At 41.9% G+C, this 23,052-nt stretch overlaps 1 protein-coding gene across 2 annotated transcripts in view; it reads left to right on the top strand.

Moving 5' to 3' along the window:
- Positions 1–3,577: 3,577 nt before the first annotated feature.
- LOC106569614 (unconventional myosin-IXb) overlaps positions 3,578–23,052 on the top strand; it is a 63,659-nt gene continuing 44,184 nt past the window's right edge. For both annotated transcript variants that reach the window (XM_014141155.3, XM_014141154.3), the window contains exons 1-5: positions 3,578–3,876; positions 4,446–5,306; positions 19,258–19,352; positions 20,005–20,067; positions 21,146–21,245. In XM_014141155.3, the coding sequence (XP_013996630.3) occupies positions 4,536–5,306; positions 19,258–19,352; positions 20,005–20,067; positions 21,146–21,245 (1,029 nt within the window). In that variant the 5' untranslated portion in view covers positions 3,578–3,876; positions 4,446–4,535. The remainder of the gene's footprint in view (positions 3,877–4,445; positions 5,307–19,257; positions 19,353–20,004; positions 20,068–21,145; positions 21,246–23,052) is intronic.

The following is a 23,052-nucleotide window of genomic DNA, read 5'->3' as shown; positions in this document are numbered from 1 at the left end:
TTGCTGCCAAAGAAATGCCTGACAGCTTGAAAGACGTTTTGGACACTACAGTGAAAATGGCTAACTTTATTAAAGCCAGGCTCCTGAACTCTTATATTTTGGGCACTATGCAATGATATGGGCAGCGACCATGTAACGCTTTTACAACATACAGTAGTGCACTGGTTATCAAGGGGCAAAGTAGTGACACATTTTTTTAAATTGAGAGACGAGCTTAAAGTTTTCTTTACTGACCATCATTTTCACTTGTCTGACCGCTTGCATGATGACGAGTTTCTCACACGACTGGCCCATCTGGGTGATGTTTTTTCTTGCCTGAATGATCTGAATCTAGGATTACAGGGACTCTCTACGCAACTATATTCAATGTGCAACTATACTCTGTCTGCATTATCAAGAACAACACACAGGTCTTTCCATCATTATATGATTTTTTGTGTGCAAATGAACTCAAGCTTACGGACAAAGTCAAACGTGTTATAGCAAAGCACCTGAGTGAGTTGGGTGCACAATTATGCAGGTACTTTCCAGAAATGGATGACACAATCAACTGGATTCGTTATCCCTTTCTTGCCCTGCCTCCAGTCCACTTACCGATATCTGAACAAGAGAGCCTCATCAAAATTGCAACAAGTGATTCTGTGAAAATTGTATTTAATCAGAAGCCACTGCCAGATTTCTGGATTGGGCTGCGCTCAGAGTATCCTGCCTTGGCAAGATGCGCTGTTAAGACACCGATGCCCTTTGCAACCACCTATGTGAGAGTGGATTCTCGGCCCTCACTAGCATGAAAACTAAATACAGGCACAGACTGTGTGTGGAAAATGATTTAAGACTGAGACTCTCTCCAACCCAACATTGCAGAGTTATGAGCATCCTTTCAAGTATACCCTTCTCATTAACCTGTGGTGAGTTACTTACCAATTTCGATGAACAAGTAAGGTTTTATGTAAGATGGTTAAATAAAAAGCAAAATTATTGATTATTATTATATTATTATTTGTGCCCTGGTCCTATAAGAGCTCTTTGTCACTTCCTACGAGCCGGGTTGTGACAAAAACTCACTCATTCTTATGTTTAATAAATGTATCGTATAGTGTGTGTGTGGGGCAGGCTTACAATGATGGCAAAAAACAACATTTGAGAGTGCGCTGACCCTGGTGCTAGAGAGGGTACGCAACTGGAGGCTGAATGTTTGAAGGGGTACGGGACTATACAAAGTTTGGGAACCACTGCTATAGAGGATAAGTAGCCTCTAATATATATGTAAACAAACCATACATTTCAAAATGTTTGTTTTCTTGGAAAGCTTTGAGTGCTGGCCCATACAATGTCAGTACATGTTGCATTTACAACTTGTCTAAGTCCTATCATCATCTGATTTCACCCAGTTTGAATAGAATGTTGGCATATTGGCAGTTAATTTGAGAATGTTATGGAATCATTCCTCTAAAACTGTCTGGCTAGCTAGCTAGCAAACATACAGTGAAGATTAATTCTTCAAATTCATTATTTTACACAGTATCTTATTACAGCTCTGGCAAACAATGGTTGACCAACTCCCTGATCAAAATGGCTGCCCTTTATCCATCATAAGAAGGTTCATGGCCATTCTATTATTCTAATTCTATGGTCATTTTTGTTTGTTTACTATTCTTGTTGGGTCTTCTGGTCCACACAAGTATAATAAAACACATCAACACACACACAAAATGGATCTTGTTTGTAACCATCTAGTCTAGGCCTATGAAAAGGAGATAATATGATGTCCATCTAGCCTGGAGGATCAAATGATAGTCCAAAAACAAAGCTTCAGGTGGCACTGGTTGGCTGTCAGTTTGCCTTTCACAAATTTCAAAATACAATACCGTTTGGAAAGCACCATCATCAGTCACTACCACACCCACCACCACACACTGCTGAAAAGATAATACTGATCTGTCAGTAGAAGCTAACATTTTTTCTCAACAACTTTTGAGTGATTCTGAACGAACAGCACTTTTTTTCAAAGTACCTTATCTTTACCCCAAAATGGCAAAATGAAAACAGGTTTACACATTTTTGAAAATTAATGAAAAAAAACAAAAAACAGTAATACCTTATTTACAGCCCGCTTGGAGTTTGCCAAAAGGTGCCTAAAGGACTCTTAGACCATGATAAACAAGATTCTCTCGTCTGATGACACCAAGATTGAACTCTTTGGCCTGAATGCCAAGAGTCACATCTGAAGGAAACCTGGCACCATCCCAACGGTGAAGCATGGTGGTGGCAGCATCATGCTGTGGGGATGTTTTTCAGCTGCAGGGACAGGGAGACTAGTCAGGATCAAGGGAAAGATGAATGGAGCAAAGTACAGAGAGACCCTTGATGAAAACTTGCTCCAGGTTGTCCTTCTGGAAGGTTCTCCCATCTCCACAGAGAAAGTCTGGAGCTTTGTTAATGTGACAATCGAGTTCTTGGTCACCTCCTTGACCATGTCCCTTCTCCCCCGATTACTCAGTTTGGCTGGGCGGACAACTCTAGGAAGAGTCTTGGTGGTTTTAAACTTCTTCCATTTCAGAATGATGGAGGCCACTGTGTTCTTGGGGATCTTCAATGCTGCAGACATTTTTTGGTATCCTTCCCCAGATCTGTGGTTTTTGCTCTGACATGCTTTGTCAACTGTGAGACCTTATATAGAGAGGTTTGTGGCTTTCCAAATCATGTCCAATCAATTGAGTTGACCAAAGGTGGACTCCAATCAAGTTGTAGAAACATCTCAAGGATGATAATTGGAAACAGGATGCATCTGCGCTCAATTTCAAGTCTCTGTCATAAATGGTCTGAATACTTATGTAAATAAGGTATTTCAGGTTTTATTTGTAATACAATTGCAAACATTTCTAAAAACCTGTTTTCTCACTTTGTCATTATGGGGTATTGTGTGTAGATTGATAAGGATTTTTTGTTCTTATTTAATCCATTTCAGAATAAGGCTGTAACGTAACAAAATGTGGGAAAAGGGAAGGGGTCTGAATACTTTCCGAATGCACTGTATTGCAGCAATTACCAAGAAAAGCTAGTTCCTACCGTACCCAACAAATTACAGCAATAGACTAATGATATTAATTTTACAAAAGGCCTACTTATAACCTCTCTTAAACTAAATACAGAGAACACAGTTAAAAAGACATATCGAACTTCATTTAGCCAACTCAAATTTCTCAACAGAATTATATAAAACACGTTTTGCATATTTAAATAACTGGTTTAGATTAATAAATAGGTTACAATAATAACAATGATATGCAAAAACAATAAGGGTAAAACAAATGATTATGAATACGAAAATAAATACATTTCTGAAAATGCATCCTACCTTAATAGCGTGTTGCACACTAGTAGCCCGCATTTGGCCGTTTGTGTGGTATTAAACAAATACTCCGCTAATGTCTTTTATCGTGTAAAGGACGTAGAATTGCATGAAATGCGTTCATAGAATCAACCAATAGGTAGCTAGATTTACGTAACAAAAAAAACTCGGAGTTTTCAAGTTTCCGAGTTGTCATGAAAGCTGGAGAACGCCCCCGTAATAAGACGGCGTGTGGACAGCAGATATAGGAAGTTACAATTCGACAAGGACGAGAACAACTTGTCTACAAGATTTTCGATGACCATTCAAATTGCATTACATTTCAAGTATCGAGTTGCTGCCAACTAACTCTAAATTATTGTTGCTTTTATGTTCATATTTTACATTATTTTTTACTTTTCAGTTGCGTATGTGAATTTTTTTTATTTTTATGAAGTTGTTTTGGAATCCTGGTGGAAAAGAAGCCTTCCTTGTTGTCAACTATAGAGCGGTAGAGCATTGAAATGACCGGACCGTAATGTCAGGTGAGGAATAACATTTGATTAGTATTAATGTTATCACAGGTGTTGAATGTGCTTGTCTCTGGTTGACATATTATGTAGGGAATGGGAATTAGAGAAATCGTTTGAAAGTTCTGTGAGCTCTGTGAGAATACTAAAGTTTATTGTGTTGTGGACGTGAAACAGAAGCATTTGGCATTTTTTTCCCCCTGTTCTGGTGTGTCCAGTTTTTTTTTTTTTACATGCTGAGACAAGACTAGTACTCACTCGCTTCTCTTGAGAACTGGGTTAATTTGTAACTGGGTGTCACCTTTCCCTTTCTTTTCTCTAGACACATTATCCTGTTAAATCTCTGCACCTTATAAAACCCTGAATAGAGTTAGAAAATGTGTAGCATAAATATGTATATGTCAGCAGAAATAGAATAAAAAGTAATATTCACATTCCCCTTTTTATGTTATTATTTTGTGTTTTGTAAAAGCTACGATTGTAGAAAGTGTAATGCCACTTGCACTGTAATGTTTATCTCTGTCTGTCTGTGTCTCTCTTTCCCGTTTTCCCCTCATTCGTCTCTCTTGCTCTCTCCTGCCCAGTGGTTGCATGCTGATTGGAGGAGGGCAGTGCCAGTGTCAGCCAGCAGGAAGAGTGTGTCTGACGGTGTGACGAGAACAACCAGCTTGGACATGGATCAATTACAGCAACGGCAGACCGTCATCCTCCAGATCTACCCGCGTCTGCCCCAGGACGTGGCTGCATGTTGTACCCTCCAGGTCAGCCCTCGGACCACGGCCGCTACGGTTATCCAGAACGCAGGGGCCACGCTGGGCCTGGACATGACCCGGCACTACGCCCTCTTGGAGGTCAGGCAGGATGGAGGGGCTGAGAGGATGCTAGGGGACTCTGAGATGCCCGTGGAGAGGGTGTTGCTGTGGCCCCGAGGGGCCCGGAACCAGCATCCCCAGGAGGAGGGGTACTACTTCATCCTGCAAGCCCAAGGAAGTGGAGGGGATCTGGGGTCAGGGACTGGTGGTAGTGAGGTACCTTCACCGGAGGAATATGATGACCTGTGCAGCCTCTCCACCCTGACCGAGGACACTATACTGGCCGCGTTACGCCAGCGCTTCTACAAACACAACATCTACACGTACGCCAGTGGCATCCTGGTCGCCATTAACCCCTTCAAGTTCCTACCCATCTATAACCCGAAGTATGTCAAAATGTACAACAACCAGCCACTTGGAAAACTGAGCCCTCACATCTTTGCGGTGGCGGACGTGGTGTTCCACACCATGCTGAAGAAGCAGGAGAACCAGTGTGTGGTGATATCAGGGGAGAGCGGATCAGGGAAAACCCAGAGCGCCAATTTCCTGATTCACTGTCTGACGGCGTTGAGCCAGAAGGGTTACAGCAGTGGGGTGGAGAGGACCATATTAGGAGCAGGGCCTGTTCTGGAGGTAAGGGGTGTGTGTGTGTGTGTGTGTGTGTGTGTGTGTGTGTGTGTGTGTGTGTGTGTGTGTGTGTGTGTGTGTGTGTGTGTGTGTGTGTGTGTGTGTGTGTGTGTGTGTGTGTGTGTGTGTGTGTGTGTGTGTGTGTGTGTGTGTGTGTGTGTGTGTGTGTGTGTGTGTGTGTGTGTGTGTGTGTGTGTGTGTGTGTGTGTGTGTGTGTGTGTGTGTGTGTGTGTGTGTGTGTGTGTGTGTGTGTGTGTGAAATAACCGTGTAACTGACGGTTATGGATGAAGATCGTCATGAAAATAAAATAACTGTCAAAAGCCGTTTAAATCGGCCTAGCCTACATTCATTTTTTTAAGGATAAAAAAAATATATATATTTTTTACTTTGTTTTCATGTAGATAATCCTTACCTAATAGCGGGAGTGTTTACTAATGATTATATGCTGTTGTTTTGCTCACTTATACACTGCTTAGTCTGTCAAACATTCTACATCTCCTCCTCTTTCCAACTGGCCTTTGATGCAGAAGCAGTTAATATGCTCGATGCGCGGGGGAGTAGACCGCTATAGGCTACGGCACTAAAGAAAAAAAATATATATTGTTTGATGTGTGGACTTTTTTTGTTGTTGTTGCTTTAATCTCTTCGCCTCACTTCCTGTTGTGCTGCTGGTGCCTCCTGGAAAGACTGAATATTATCTCTAGTAGCCATGTTAGAGCGGTTGTCATGGTTTCTGTGTTAGTTTTTTTTACGATGAGATAGTAAGTCTAACACACTATCTTTTTATAGTTTCTTTATAAAGATACACTTTATAGTTTCATAATGCTCGATGACCGCATCTATAAGGTGCTATGAATGTTAATAAAGCAGTATAAGACTTCATAATGAGAAGTGTAACTGATCTAGACTCCAGAGAAGAGACTCTGGCCAGACCTGCAGTAGTTTGAGATTATCTTTGGGTGAAAGACTTCAGATGAGAACTCAGCTGCAATGTGGTAAACCAGGCAACTCTAGAGCAGGCAGGAAGCCATATACACACATGAACCAAGAGCTACTGTTTGCACCCAAAAGTGTGGCCTCGGATTTATTTATTTACAGTTGGATGTGTCAATGAAAAGCTAGACAAACACTGACTGTGTTTCAAACGGCACCATATTCCCTATATAGTGCACTACTTTTGACCAGAGCCCTATGGTCCCAAAGGGCTCTGGTCAAAAGTAGTGCACTATATAGAGTGCTGTTTGAGACTGTGTTTTCTATACAGCTGTCAGGGTTAGGAAGCAAAACATTCTCTGCCAAAGCTGCATTCCATCCTGTGTCCTACCCCACCCCTTTCCAAGAAGCACTCTGTTCCCGCCTTTACCCAAGGTGCATTGTGATCCCTAGATTCTTTCTTTTATCTCTGTGAACAGGTCCAACAGGTTTCTCTCAGGTGTTTTTCATGTTTCTTACCCAAACAACAGTCCTCTGTTTTTCCTTCCCGCTCTCTCTCTCTCTCTCTTTCTTTCTCAGTCTCTCCATCTATCATTACGTGACGTTCATTCTCCGTTGGCAGTCAATGTCAGACGCTGAAGCTTGCATAGCTGCAGGAGAAGGGAAGGTCTCTGATTATTTGCGAGAGTATTTTTCAGCGTATTAATTAAGTGCCGTGAGAAGGAAAGGAAACAGGAAATAGTTGTAAATCAGTAGGTTGTGTGAAGTGAATTTCCCTCCGGTGTAACTGAGAGGACAGTGTGAACAACAACATGCAGTAAAACCACTGACCACACTTAGGACTGTGGCGGTCACAAAATTTCATCAGCCGTTGATTGTCAAGCAAATAACTGTCGGTGTCACGCTAATTGACCGTTAATTAACATAAGCACATTTAGCATCGCCTGGCTTCCACACACAGCCAACAAGCCATTTAATTTATTTTTTGAATAAATCCATGTAATATAGCCTGATAGTAGGCTACATGTCATCTATGCACTTAAATAGCAAATGGAGGATGCTTTTCCCCGTGGTTTATTTTCATGCCAGCCAGGTAGGCTATACATACTCCTGTTGTAAATATAAGCAATGTGCTTAATATTAGGAGAGATGATAAATGCATATAGTGGGCCTAGCCTATAGAAAGCTGATGGGATCCTCCTCTTTTTAAGAGGCCATCAAAACTCTGTTTTCTCCTGCAATTGCACAGCCTATAGAAATGTTGTGCAACATGAGCTCTCATCAAGTGTTTGATTTAGATGTTCCATTACATTTGTATTGATGTCAGAGTGATTAGAGGGACAATAGAGTGCTGAGTAACAGGCAGTTAGCAAGTTTGGTAGGTTTCTAATGACCATCAGCAGCATCAGAGCTTGGAAGAAGCCTAATTACCTTGACTAAACGGTCATGTGGAATTTGACTGCCTTTGTGACTCATAACTGCCGGTATGGCGGGTAATACGGTCACCGTAACAACCCTAACCATATGATGTCAGTTTACCTGATGAAACCTCACAGAGATAGTTGTGCAAATAGCCTCCAGGCAAATCCTTGATTTTAGTTCACTTTGACCAAATGTCCATCATAGCTTGCTGTTTTTTTTTTAACCTTTATTTAACTAGGCAAGTCAGTTAAGAACAAATTCTTATTTTAAATGACGGCCTTGGAACAGTGGGTTAACTGCCTTGTTCAGGGGCAGAACGACAGATTTTTACCTTGTCAGCTCGGGGATTCGATCTTGCAACCTTTCGGTTACTGGCCCAACACTCCTGGACTAGGCTACCTGCCACCCACTTCTCACAGTGTTCAGGAATAAAGGGGAGCCTAGCCTATATCAAGTTTTTAATTACTTCTTTACTAAAGGACACGTACGAAGCTATATTGTGTGTACTACTTCCTTTCCGCCTTCAGGAAGTCAGAAGCACAGTAGGTAGTTACTACAGAAACCTCAGTACTGTTTAATGTATACAGTTGGTGCCTTTTTGTCTCTACTCTCTCTGAGTCTAATTAGCCAGTTGCATTACATTATTCATAATCACATGACACTGGATCACTGTATGCATAATGCCCACTCATTAATGAGGATGACCGTTGATTAAAACAACTGATATTAAACACTTTTACAATTTTCTCATTGCTCTGCCGTCTGCACTGAGAAAGCATCAAGGTCCAGGGCCCGTAGTCATAAAGCGCCTCAGAGTAGAAGTGCTGATCTAGGATCAGGTCCCCCCCGTCCATGTAATCTATTCATTATGATCTAAAAGGCAAAACAGCTCCTAGATCAGCAATCCTACTCTAAGACGTTTTATGAAAACAGTACTAGATTCTCTACAGTGTTTTGGACGAGCCTCTGGTGTCCTGATGGACTCCCCATGACGAGGTAACGCTATGACGGCGGAGAACTAGACTCCCCCTTCTCTCTATCTGACAGCAAAAAACAACACTTTTCACATGGTTAGGAGATGTAGGCCTCTTCTGCACCGTTCAACCAATCGAGTAAATGTGGAGGAGTTAAGATGGAGTGTCGCCTTGCTAACATCCAAAAGCTGTTTCCCCTGGAAACAGGACCATCTGGTTGTTGGACTGGGCAGAGACTGGATGTTCTGGTTTTCAAGGGAAATGGCTTTTTGATGTTAACAAGGCGACGCTTTTACGCCTGCCTGACAATTCCTGCTTACCATATATACAACAACTCTCTCTAATTACACTCCTCTCTCTCTCTCCTCGATTGTTCTCTCTCTCTCTCACATACGCTCACCCTGTCTCTCTCTCTCTCTCTCTCTCTCTCTCTCTCTCTCTCTCTCACACATGCTCACCCTGTCTCTCTCTCTCTCTCACACATGCTCACCCTGTCTCTCTCTCTCACTCACACAGGCTCACCCTGTCTCTCTCTCTCTCTCTCTCTCTCTCTCTCACACATGCTCACCCTGTCTCTCTCTCTCACTCACACAGGCTCACCCTGTCTCTCTCTCTCACTCACACACGCTCACACACACGCTCACCCTGTCTCTCTCTCTCTCTCTCACACATGCTCACCCTGTCTCTCTCTCTCTCTCTCACACACACGCTCACCCTGTCTCTCTCTCTCTCATACATGCTCACCCTGTCTCTCTCTCTCTCTCTCTCACACACGCTCACCCTGTCTCTCTCTCTCTCTCTCACACACGCTCACCCTGTCTCTCTCTCACACACGCTCACCCTGTCTCTCTCTCACACACGCTCACCCTGTCTCTCTCTCTCTCTCTCTCACACACGCTCACCCTGTCTCTCTCTCTCTCTCACACACGCTCACCCTGTCTCTCTCTCTCACACACGCTCACCCTGTCTCTCTCTCTCTCTCTCTCTCGCTCTCACACACGCTCACCCTGTCTGTCTCTCTCTCTCTCTCTCTCTCTCACACACGCTCACCCTGTCTGTCTCTCTCTCTCTCTCTCTCTCACACACGCTCACCCTGTCTCTCTCTCTCTCTCTCTCACACACGCTCACCGTCTCTCTCTCTCTCTCTCTCACTCACGCTCACCCTGTCTCTCTCTCACTCTTGCTCACCCTGTCTCTCTCTCTCTCTCTCTCTCTCTCTCACACACGCTCACCCTGTCTCTCTCTCTCTCTCTCACACACGCTCACCCTCTCTCTCTCTCTCTCACACACGCTCACCCTGTCTCTCTCTCTCTCTCTCTCACACACGCTCACCCTGTCTCTCTCTCTCTCTCTCTCTCTCTCTCACACACACTCACCCTGTCTCTCTCTCTCTCTCTCACACACGCTCACCCTGTCTCTCTCTCTCTCTCTTTCTCACACACACGCTCACCCTGTCTCTCTCACACACGCTCACCCTGTCTCTCTCTCTTATTTTCTCTCTTGATCTATTTGGCCCTCTGCCACATTTATTGGTGGAAAGTATAAGTCGTGTTTGAAATATTTGAAAGATTAAGTTAACATGGTGTTTACTGCACTCTGGAGAGGAGAATATGGCATGGTGTTTACTGCACTCTGGAGAGGAGAAGATGGCATGGTGTTTACTGCACTATGGAGAGGAGAAGATGGCATGGTGTTTACTGCACTCTGGAGAGGAGAATATGGCATGGTGTTTACTGCACTCTGGAGAGGAGAAGATGGCATGGTGTTTACTGCACTATGGAGAGGAGAAGATGGCATGGTGTTTACTGCACTCTGGAGAGGAGAAGATGGCATGGTGTTTACTGCACTCTGGAGAGGAGAAGATGGCATGGTGTTTACTGCACTCTGGAGAGGAGAAGATGGCATGGTGTTTACTGCACTCTCGAGAAAGTATCATGAATGAGAGTTTGTGGTTGAATTGCGGCAATTGGTTTGTGAGCGCAAAACCTTGTGGGTCGCCCAGGAAATGTTACTCTTCTAATCATAGATGTCGATCAGGAAGTTCAACAGTTATGCTGTATTTCCTTGTTTATTGAAGGGGGTTATCTGTTTGCCTCCTGATGGGAATTTGACTGTCAAACAGTGGGTGCGTTCAAGCGCATGGTTAGTTAAAGGTACTGCTACAGAATTCGTTTTTTCCATTAATATTTTGAGGTTGGACGTCACCCTGTTAGACAGTATGTGTTACACCTCTGCTGATTGTCACCTCGTTAGTCGGAAGGTGTTTCACCTGTGCTGGCCCAAGTGCTATTTAAGAGTGGTTGGCCCAATGTTCCAGTTGTCTTGAGATGTGGAGGGTTAACACCTTTAGTTGGCGCACCCTATTTGATAAAGCATGTTTAAAAAATGTTTTAAAAAAAATACATCTGCTCTTCCCTGTTTTTGTTTGGCTCCACCTTTTGGTTCGCTTCCTGTCTTTAAATTTGGTGTAGGTTTTAATTTGGTTTGCCTCTTTTTGGGCAAATTTTGTGGGCGCTCATGGTTAGTGTCTTAAGTCCCAGGCTGCGATTCAAGCTCATAAGACACACCCTTGTCCACTTACCCTCGCCTTATACCCTTAGGGGATCCCCGTAACCATTTTGGAGGGCGGTCCAAATGATTAGCCAAGCAAGGGAAGTTTATTATGTTCACTCCGGGGCCTGAAACTCCCCATAATTCAATTTGTGACGATTGTACATCCGCTAAGAAAAATCCACCAAAACGTAAAAACAAGGGAGAAGTCAACATACAAGTGTAAGTAAAAACTAATGTAAAAAGGTTAGAAATTGTGTTTGTGCCATCATGTGCATTAGTAGCACATCTCATAAATGTGATGCTTTTGTTTGGTTATCTTTTGGAAATTGTAGAAATAAAACATTTTCCTTCTTCAGAAGTTCCAGCTAGACAGGCTAACGTTAGTTAGCTAATTCATTTGCTAGCTATCATACAGTAGGCCTATATTCATAATTATATATTTAATAAGTAGACATGTAATCATAATTGACTCTAGTGCATATAAAGCCCCCACAAGCTACCGGTGGCAGAAAACACAATCATCGTGGGATGAACGAGTGACGAATTTCCTGAGCGGTCCATTTACAAATCATTCCTTCCTCCCTCGCCCAGCACGTGTATACTCGTCAGACATCATGATATGTCATCAGAAGTGTCTATTTAATTTGAGGGGATAGGGTGTGTCTTTTAAGTGTTTGGACTGCAGCCCTAGTTGTTGTTGTTGTTAGTCAACTTTCAGTGGACACCCCCGTGAGTGTTTTTCAGAACCCCTCCTAAAACCCCACCTGTTTCGATTTGGTTGTAGTTAGTAACTCTTTGTTAGTTTCCTCTTTTGTTTTGGTTCCTTGCTGGGGAATGTAACACCAGCACAGGTGAAATGCCTTCTAACTAACGAGATGACAAGCCAGCACAGGTGTAACACATACTTTCTAACGAAGTTACACCAATCGGTGCACCTAATGTCCAACCTCACAATATAAATGGAAAAACCTAATTCTGTAACAGTACGGGGTATGTGGAAGTAGTATATTCCCAGAAGGGACTTATAAACTCAGCAAAAAAAGAAACGGCCCTTTTTCAGGACCCTGTCTTTCAAAGATAATTCGTAAAAATCCAAATAACTTCACAGATCTTAATTGTAAAGGTTTTAAACACTGTTTCCCATGCTTGTTCAATGAACCATAAACAATTTATGAACATGCACCTGTGGAACAGTCGTTAAGACTTAGGACACTAAAGAGGCCTTTCTACTGACTGAAAAACACCAAAAGATATATGCCCAGGGTCCCTGCTCATCTGCGTAAACATGTCTTAGGCATGCTGCAAGGAGGCATGAGGACTGCAGATGTGGCCAGGGCAATACATTGCAATGTCCGTACTGTGAGACGCCTAAGACAGCGCTACAGGGAGACAGTATGGACAGCTGATCGTCCTCGCAGTGGCAGACCATGTGTAACAACGCCTGCACAGAATCGGGAACATCCGAACATCACACCTGCGGGACAGGTACAGGATGGCAACAACAACTGCCCGAGTTACACCAGGAATGCACATTCCCTCCATCAGTGCTCAGACTGTCAAAAATAGGCTGAGAGATGCTGGACTGAGGGCTTGTAGGCTTGTTGTAAGGCAGGTCCTCACCAGACATCACCGGCAACAACGTCGCCTATGGGCACAAACCTACTGTCGCTGGACCAGACAGGACTGTCAAAAAGTGCTCTTCACTGACGAGTTGCGGTTTTGTCTCACCAGGGGTGAAGGTCGGATTCGCATTTATCGTCAAAGGAATGAGCGTTACGCCGAGGCCTGTACTCTGGAGCGGGATCAATTTGGAGGTTTAGGTTCCGTCATGGTCTGGGGCGGTGTGTCACAGCATCATCGGACTGAGCTTGTTGTCATTGCAGGCAATCTCAATGCTGTGTGTTACAGGGAAGACATCCTCCTCCCTCATGTGGTACCCTTCCTGCAGGCTCATCCTGATATGACCCTCCAGCATGACAATGCCACCAGCCATACTGCTTGTTTCTGTGCAAGACAGGAATGTCAGTGTTCTGCCATGGCCAGCGAAGAGCCCGAACCTCAATTCCATTGAGCACATCTGGGACCTGTTGGATCGGAGGGTGAGGACTAGGGCCATTCCCCCCAGAAATGTCCAGGAAATTGCAGGTGCCTTGGTGGAAGAGTGGGGTAACATCTCACAGCAAGAACTGTCAAATCTGGTGCAGTCCATGAGGTGGAGATGCACTGCAGTACTTAATGCAGCTGGTGGCCACACCAGATACCGACTGTTACTTTTGATTTTGACCCCCCCCCCCCCCCCCCCCCCTTTGTTCAGGGACACATTATTCCATTTCCGTTAGTCACATGTCTGTGGAACCTGTTCAGTTTATGTTTCAGTTGTTGAATCTTGTTATGTTCATACAAATATTTATTAAGATTGCTGAAAATAAATGCAGTAGACAGTGAGAGGATGTTTCTTTTTTTGCTGAGTTTATGTATACTGAACAAAAATATAAACAACATGCAACAATTTCTAAGATTTTACTGAGTTACAGTATATATACTGTAAGGAAATCAGTCAATTGAAATATTCATGAGGCCCTAATCTATGGATTTCACATGGGTGAGCCTGGGTGGGCATAGGCCCATCCGCTGGGGAGCCAGGCCCAGCCAGTCACAATACATTTTCCCCACAAAAGGGCTTTATTATAGACAGAAAGTGTCCTCGGTTTCAACAGCTGTCTGGGTGGCTGGTATCAGACGATCCCGCAGGTGAAGAAGCCGGATGTGGAGGTCCTGGGCTGGCGTGGTTACACGTGGTCTGCGGTTGTGAGGCCGGTTGGACGTACTGCCAAATTCTCTAAAAAGACATTAGAGGCAGCTTATGATAGAGCAATGAACAGATGGGCCTTTTTCTTTGCAACTCTGCCTAGAAGGCCAGCATCCCGGAGTCGGCTCTTCACTGTTGACGTTGAGACTGGTGTTTTGAGGGTTTTATTTAATGAAGCTGCCAGTTGAGGACTTGTGAGGCGTCTGTTTCTCAAACTAGACACTCTAATGTACTTGTCCTCTTGCTCAGTTGTGCACCGGGGCCTCCCACTCCTCTTTTATATTCTGGTTAGAGGCCAGTTTGCGCTGTTCTGTGAAGGGAGTAGTACACAGCGTTGAACGAGATCTTCAGTTTCTTGGCAATTTCTCGCATGGAATAGCCTTAATTTCTCAGAACAAGAATAGACTGACGAGTTTCAGAAGAAAGTTATTTATTTCTGGCCGTTTTGAGCCTGTAATCGAACCCACAAATGCTGATGCTCCAGATACTCAACTAGTCTAAAGAAGGCAAGTTTTATTGCTTCTTTAATCAGAAGAACAGTTTTCAGGTGTGCTAACATAATTGCAAAAGGGTTTTCTAATGATCAATTGGCCTTTTAAAATGATAAACTTGGATTAGCTAACACAACGTGACATTGGAACACAGGAGTGATGGTTGCTGATAATGGGCCTCTGTACACCTATGTAGATATTCCAAAAACAAGGACATTTCTAAGTGACCCCAAACTTCTGAACGTGGGTGTGTGTGTTTTTTTTTTTTTAGAATATACCTTTATTATTCCCTGCAAACCCTATCACCCTTCCCCCAATTGGAGTAAACTAGTAAACAGTAACTCTTATGCTTCTACCTTCAGTTTATACATACTGTACACATTTTACAGACACAATCTATTTTTTTACAATGGCTATATTTTGGGGTTTTTTCATCCTGGCCTTCCTCTATTTCTGATGTCCATCCAGTTTGATTTCTATTTATAACTGCTATTTCACAAAAGTTCTGAACCAATATACATTTTACAGACCCCGTATGTTTTACATTGGTTATCTTGTTATTAGTCCCACCCTTCATCTCCATTCAACCCCTCCCATCTATATCTTAACACCATCCATTTTGGATTTCTATTTGCCATATATTGTTCAACTGGGCTGTTATGCTTCACAAAAGTAATGAACCTTTCTATTCTCATAGTTTCTACAGATTGTAAATTAAAGATAAACATTTTTGCTAAAATAATTATTATATTATTGATTGATTGACTATGACTTCAAGTCACCCAGTATTGCTATCTGCAGCATTAGTTCTAGGTAAATATTGCAGTTCTTCAGCCATTCCTGGACCTGTGACCGAAAACGAGCTACATATGGACAGTACCAAAATAAATGATCTAATGACTCTGCCTCCGCACAGCAGAATCTGCTGCTGCCGCCACTTTTAGTGAGTTTGTACACATCCGGAGGAGAGCCATACTTTTACCTCAGTAAATATATCAGGCTTAAACCATGTTTCAGTCCAATCACATCAAGATTATGATCAGTGATTTGTTCATTGACTTCCTTGGAAGTGAGGGTTTTAACATTAGATAACCCTATTTTGCAATATGTGAGATATATTATCACAATCTCTTCAACTGAGATTACTAAGGAGAACACCACCATGTTTAGTTTTGCCAAACCTAGATCGAGGCTCAGACATGGTCTCAATGGGGAAAACTGAGCTATCTACACTGACTCTGCTAGGGGCAGACTCCACTAAACTGGCCTGCACCCTATCTCATTGTGGTGCTAGATGACTTAGGTTTGAAATGACAGGGCTCTTTCTTTCAAACCTTGTATACGAACACATACATCTCTCCTATTATGCATGGGAATACTTTGGAACAGATTTCCAAAATGTAAATCACTTGGAGCTGATTTTTTTTGGTGTTTTTAGTCTTTTATGAACGCCAATAAAAAAATGTCCGCCAAATAATATCACCCGCATGCCAAATTCAGCCTGCAGGCAGCCAGTTGGAGAACCCTGCTCTAAAGTATTGAAATGTGTGCTAGGAAAATACGTATAACTTCATTAAAGTTAAGATTCACCCATTTTGAATGTTTTTTTTTTATATTGTTTTTGTGCATCTCTGATCGACGTTCTACCGATTTTTTTATTTATTTTTATTTATATATATATATATATATATATATATATATATATATATATATATATATATAGTTCATGTTTTTATGTGTATCTGAGCTATTGCCGTTCCAGCAGGAAGAAATGTGTCCGGTATGACGTAGCATTGCGATAACGCTTCACTACACTGGAAGTTAATAGGAATACAACTATTAGAATGCAGAAAAATGATCATGTCAGATTTCAGTACTGGCCAAGTCATAATGCTGGAGGTTGTCTTCTCTCCAATGAGCCATTGATCATATTTTGTTTGTATATTCCTACCTCGAGAAATGTTTTTATATAACAGAGGGTCTAACACATTTTTCCTATTTGTCTGCCTCTTCAGTCCAGGGTGCATTGCATGGTAACCGTTGTAAATGTCAGACCCCACTCTGTGAGGCACATCAATCTGCAGGTTGATCATGGTGAGATTGTAGACTCCTGATAGTTTGTTTAGGTGATTTTATAGCTTACTAGCTACTTCATATACTGATATTGACTTTGGTATTATTGTGTGTAGCTCGCCAGCCAGGAAGCCCATAGAGCATTGCATTGTGGGTTTTGTAGTCGACTTGAGCTGCAACAGATTTCCACAACGATTTTCACATGTTGCTACCAACCTTATTATAACGACAAAATTAAACATTTGTTATTGTTCTAACATTTTTTATGTAACACTGTAAATTATAGGAATGAGTGTTTTGGATGGATTCTTTTTTCTTTTAACTGGTATTTCATGCCTTGTGATTGATAATTGAACAGGATGTGAGTTGGCTTGTTCTCATTGGCTGATGCATGATGGGAATTGCTTTAGGATACCGTAGGATAGGGGGCGCCACAGCGCATTTTGAAAAAAAATTGTTCCCATTTTCAACGGCCTACTAATCAAACTCAGAAGATAGGGCATGCATATACTTATTATATATGGATAGAAAACACTCTAAAGTTTCTAAAACTGTTTGAATGGTGTCTGTGAGTATAACAGAACTCATATGGCAGTCAAAACCCCGAGACCGATTGAAACAGGAAGTGTAATTCTGAATTGTGGACTCGACTTCATCACTTTGCCTATTAATCACACCGTGAGCAATGGTTCACTGAGCACTTCCTATTGCTTCCACTAGATGTCGCCAGTCCTTTCACAGTGGTTTGAGCCTTATAGAGTCAAAACTCAGTGAATGACACGAGTTTGAAATTGGTCACAGGGGATGGGCCATCACCATTATGACGCCGGCGGCCATGTCTGCCCCCACCTTTGGATACGGTTTTAAAGGCCATGACATCATCCCCCTCGAATCTTATTGGCTCTCTTGGTGTTAGAGGCCCTGAAGATTTATTTTATACAACGTTTGACATGTTTGAACGAACCTACATGCGCGAGCATTGCATTTATTCTGAACTTCAGAGCTGCGCTTCGAGAGAGCCATAGGACACGCTACCAACATCAGGTTAATGGAACGTGAAGTATGGACTTTTTGACCGAAAATACATCTGTTGTGGACCTGGGATGCTTTCTGATGAAGACAACTAAAGGTAGGCGATTATTGACAATATTATACAAGATGAGATGGTACATTCTATTGCTTCCAAGATGGCGCCGAGCTCTGTATATTAGCTCATTTTCTGAGTATCGCATCTCCTTTTATCGCAAAGTGTGATTACCCAGTAAAGTTAATTTAAAATCTGGTATGACGGGTGTTCTCAAGAGATATTCATCTATAAATGTTAGATTGACAATATACATTTAAAAAATCGTTATAGTATAGTAATTTATTGAAATGTAGCATTGTTTACCGGGACGCTTTTGAGGGGAAATTAGGTAGTCAACGTCAGACAGAGATGTAAAATGCTGTTTTTATATATAAATATGACCTTTATTGAACAAAAGAATGCATGCATTGTATAACATGATGTCCTAGGGGTGCCATCTGATGAAGTTTGTAAAAGGTTAGTGCTGCATTTAGCTGTTTTTTGATTATATGTGATGCAAGTGGTTGGTCGGAAAATGGCTATGAAGCTGCTTTTTACGATGGACTCATCTAATATAATCTAATGATTTGCTTTTCCTGTAAAACCTTTTTGAAATCGGACGACGTGGGTCGATTCAGGAGAGGTGTATCTATAAAAAAAAAATATATATATTATTATTATTTTTTTTTAATTATGATTTTTTTTTATGCTAATTGGCGATATGATTTTTCGCTGGATTTTGATCCCGCTAACGGGATCAGATGCTGAAGAGTATGTCCTTTCTTTGCTGGTTGGACAGATGGGGAACAGGTCGGCTGCCGGGTTAACAGGCACTTATTGAACCTGGGTTTTCATTTTGAACAAGGTTTTGCCGGCTTTTCCTCACTGCAAATTAAAAGGCTCACTCTGGGCAAGAAAAAGCACATCTACATCGTATACCTCCTCACTGTTAAAATCCAACCGCTTGCTCATACTTCAGTGTTCTAAAAACAACCCTGGTTTGGTCACTTAACTGTGTCATGTTATTAGCTGATCATTGTGTTGTCTTTAATGTATCTATTAACCAGAGAAAAACAGCACACAGTGATGTGTGGCTGTCTGAAACGGAGTTTTCGTTTCATTCTCAGTCACTGGTGCATTTCCTACAATATGCCTACGCAAAGCTGTTATCAATCAGGCTATTGACTCTGTGTGCATGTAACCATGGAATCAGGCCTTCTCAGAATGTCATGACGGTGTCATCACACTGTAGTCGTTCTGTTGGCTTGTCATAAGGTCCCTCCCAAAACCACATGTTGCTCATCTAGTGAACCTAATCACAGTAACATAGTGTAGGAGTATCTGGAAATAAGAGCACTTGCCTGTTGGGTCATCTTAGCATACAATTTACTGTATACAACCCCTTTAACTTTTAAGTTAATGTCTTTCGCAGCAGCACATAATTGGAATGTTTTGTATCTGTCAGGTAATTCTAGTGGAACTTGCTTACGGTTACTCAAACTGGTGAGGGTTATTGAATTGTACATAATATCCCTTCTCTCTCCCTCTCTCTCTCCCCCCCTCTGTTTCTCGCTCGCTCTCTCTCGCTCTCTCTCTCTCTACTCTCCACTCTCTCTCCACTCTGTTTCTGAACAGGCGTTTGGCAACGCTAAGACTGCTCAGAACAACCACTCCAGTTGCTTTGGGAAGTTTATCCAGGTCAACTATCTGGAGAGTGGGGTGGTGAGAGGGTGAGGCAGTGTTATCATGCTATCAACACGTACTGAATACAATAGGAGCATCTGTCTTTTTATGACTTGGCATGATAGCAGCAAGATCACAGAAAACAAGCTATCTATCACTTTGTATTCAGTTCAGTGGTTTGTTTTAGTTAGACTGGGTGCCGATCTATTTCTGCTCTCTTGGACAACTCGCTATGGACTTACCAAGCCAAACAGCATGTTTGACTTGACAGTGACTGCAATTGAGTTGTCAAGAGCACAAACAGATCTTGGGAGCAGGCTATATTTAGGGCATTTCCTCATCAAGGGTCAACCACATTTTAATTGGTGGGTTTCTGGCAAAAATTGAATCTAACTGTAATTGGTTTATTTGTGTAGTTCCTTGCTGTCAGTGTCACCGTGACCACAGGGGACTTTGTCTAGTACATTGCTGATGTCGTAACCTTTCAGTTCAGTTCACAGCACAACCATTTGGCTTGATTTTAGTAAGCAGACAAAACTACATAAATCAAGAATTTGTGGACAAATCACATTTCTGTCAGATGTTTGTGTTTTGTATTTTGTATTGATTATCTGTTTTGTATTTTGCATTGATTATTTGCTTATATTTTGTATTGATTATCGGTTGGGATTTTGTATTGATTATCTGTTTCCTTTGCAGGGCGGTAGTAGAGAAGTATTTCCTGGAGAAGTGTCGGCTAGTGTTTAGAGATAAGAGCGAGAGGTATGGTTGGGCTAGCAGAGATCTCACTCACACACGGACCTGACCCATATTTCCACACTATTGATGTAAATGAATAATTTGCGCGATAGCCAGAGTTGATTTCTTATCTTGACAATTACTCCTAGTGAATCAGGCCGAGACAGGAACTAGCACGTCCAGGACGACTCAGGAACTAGCACGTCCAGGACGACTCAGGAACTAGCACGTCCAGGACGACTCAGGAACTAGCACGTCCAGGACGACTCAGGAACTAGCACGTCCAGGACGACTCAGGAACTAGCACGTCCAGGACGACTCAGGAACTAGCACGTCCAGGACGACTCAGGAACTAGCACGTCCAGGCCGACTCGGGAACTAGCACGTCCAGGACGACTCAGTTTCTTATGAAGTGGAATTTCAGGAAATTTCCTGTTTTGACTCAAAATCTCAGACCATGAATTTTGTACAGGAGCTTTTCATTTGTCATAGTATCTGCTTTTCTCTGAACACGTCACTTTAACAGGCTGTGGGGTTAATGCAGAACACACAGCATGCGCTCCTGTGACTGCAGTGCCTAAATAGGGGATTTGGTTATACTATTACTTAACTCTCTTTAGTTCAAGTTAAACCTGGTGTGAAGCTTCACTTAATAAGAAAGCCAAGTAGACTTTAATTCCAACCACCCGGTAGAAGGTAGAAATATTAGCACTGTTGTACAGATACCATTTAACAGCAGCTGAACAAATATTAGTCTAGACAGAATTACTCGCATGCTGAGAAAAATGTATAATAATAATGTAAAATAAAAATGTAGGTAACATTTAACCTTAACTACATTAAGGTATGCTTTATAAAGGGTTTGTAAATGCTGGTGTAAGTAGTTGTCAAGTTGACAAATAATCAGACAATCACTCCCATTTAAACCAGTTAGTTATTACGTATTTCATACGCTATCTAGACACTAATGATTAACAGTCTATGACAGGAACCCTACGTTGTTCCTGACTACCTTACCTGACTAGGAGTCTATAACTGGGGCCTGTAGTTTTCCCCTGGTCCTCTGTACAGTACAGTTTTACCTGTGACCCTTGACCTTTAGGAACTACCATGTGTTCTACTACATGCTGGTGGGGGCGTCCAAGGAGGAGCAGAGAGAGTTCAGTCTGCTGCATCCTGAAGACTACACATACCTACAACAGGTACACACACACACACACAACAAAAAAAAAAACGAATGAAAAGCCGATAAATAAAACTGTTACTGTTGCCGGCCAAAATGACCAGGTGAAAAACATCCCATTGCAAAATAACACTTTTTATTTGTTGATGGAAATACATTTGACCATCATGCTTATTGGTCTCTATGTTAATTTGGATAATATAGTGTAAATAAAATAGCATGTGTTTTGTTTTCGTTAGTCATCATGTATCTTTATATTTGTCCAACACAGCATACAGAGATTTATTTTGAGTGGGATTTCTCCTAATGCTCCTCAGCTGGTTGCTGCTGGAATAAAACACGCTTTAAGAAGCCCATTCATTACGCAACAATTCTAAATGCGATCGCGCGTTAAAAACAGATTTGCTGCACAATAACATTTTTTTTTAAAAGAGCTACTATTTGTATTTCTCAACTGGTAATTGAAGCGCACCAGACAACAGCAAGTATGTATTTTTAAAACATACTTATTTGTTTGAAACCTGAATGTTTTATTTCATATTATGAGGCATGTCTTGCTTCAAAGTAGCCTATAGGCAAAATCCCACCATGGAAACGTGGAGGCAGTTATTTTATAAAGACTTCATATGTGGCGCGTGAGTTTCAAGTTTGGGGAAAGCTTACAATTTATTTAATTCCTACCAATCTGCGTGCCAGTTATAATTTTCATATGCACGTTTTCATGGAACAGTTTCATTTAAAAAATAAAAATGTATTGTTTCTCAAAATCATTGGCATGTGGTTTAATCATAAAAATCTGAATTAAAATGATAAAAATGAAAAAGCTAATGCGAGAGCCCCATATGGACACATTGATACACCGTGATCCATTGGCGGCTAAAGAAATCAGTGGTGTAAAAATACTTGAAAGTACTACTTAAGTCGTTTTTTGGCGCTATCTGTACTTTACTTAACTTTTACTTTTACTTCTACATTCCTGAAGGAAATTATTTACTTTTTACTCCATACATTTTCCCTAACACCCAAAAGTATTTGTTACATTTTGAATGCTTAGCAGGACAGGAAAATTGTATTATTTATCAAGAGAACATCCCTGGTCATCCCTACTGCCTCTGATCTGGTGGACTCACTAAACACATGCTTCGATTGTGAATGATGTTGGAGTGTGCCTCTGGTTATCCGTAATTAATTTTTTTAAAGAAGAAAATGGTACCGCCTGGTTTGCTTAATATAAGGAATTTTGAAATGATTTTTACTTTTGTAGTATTTTACTGGATGACGTTCACTTTTACTTTTGGTATTTTACTTTTCTGTTAAGGTCTTTTACTCAAGTATGAAAATGTGGTACTATTTCCACCACTGAAAGAAATGAGCGAATGGAACTCATAGCCTATGAGTTCCTCATAGCCTTCACACCGAGGATAGGTGATTATCGAGGGGGAGATTGTTGGAAAGGTTTTTTAAATAGCTTACTGTGAGGAACTATAGTTGTTTTTTGTATTTTACCTCCATTTTCTCCCCAATTTTGATCATGTCTCATCACTGCAACTCGCCAATGGGCTCGGGAGATGAAGGTCGAGTCATGCGTCCTCCGAAATATTGACCCGCCAAACCTTGCTTCTTAACGCCTGCCGGCTTAACCTGGAAACATCGTTCAACTGATGAACGAGGTCAGCCTGCAGGCGCCCGGCCCACCACAAGGAGTCGCTAGAGTGCGATGAGCCAAGTAAAGCCCAGGCAGAGATCTACGAGCTTGTGATTTGAAACAATCCACAGCAATTTCTGTATAGAAGCTCATGATAGCTCATGATCATCGGTACCTCTGT

This window comes from Salmo salar, chromosome 14, assembly GCF_965601325.2.
Source record: "Salmo salar chromosome 14, fSalSal1, whole genome shotgun sequence".
Classification (NCBI taxonomy): domain Eukaryota; kingdom Metazoa; phylum Chordata; class Actinopteri; order Salmoniformes; family Salmonidae; genus Salmo; species Salmo salar.
This window is presented reverse-complemented; position numbering and strand designations above follow the sequence as displayed.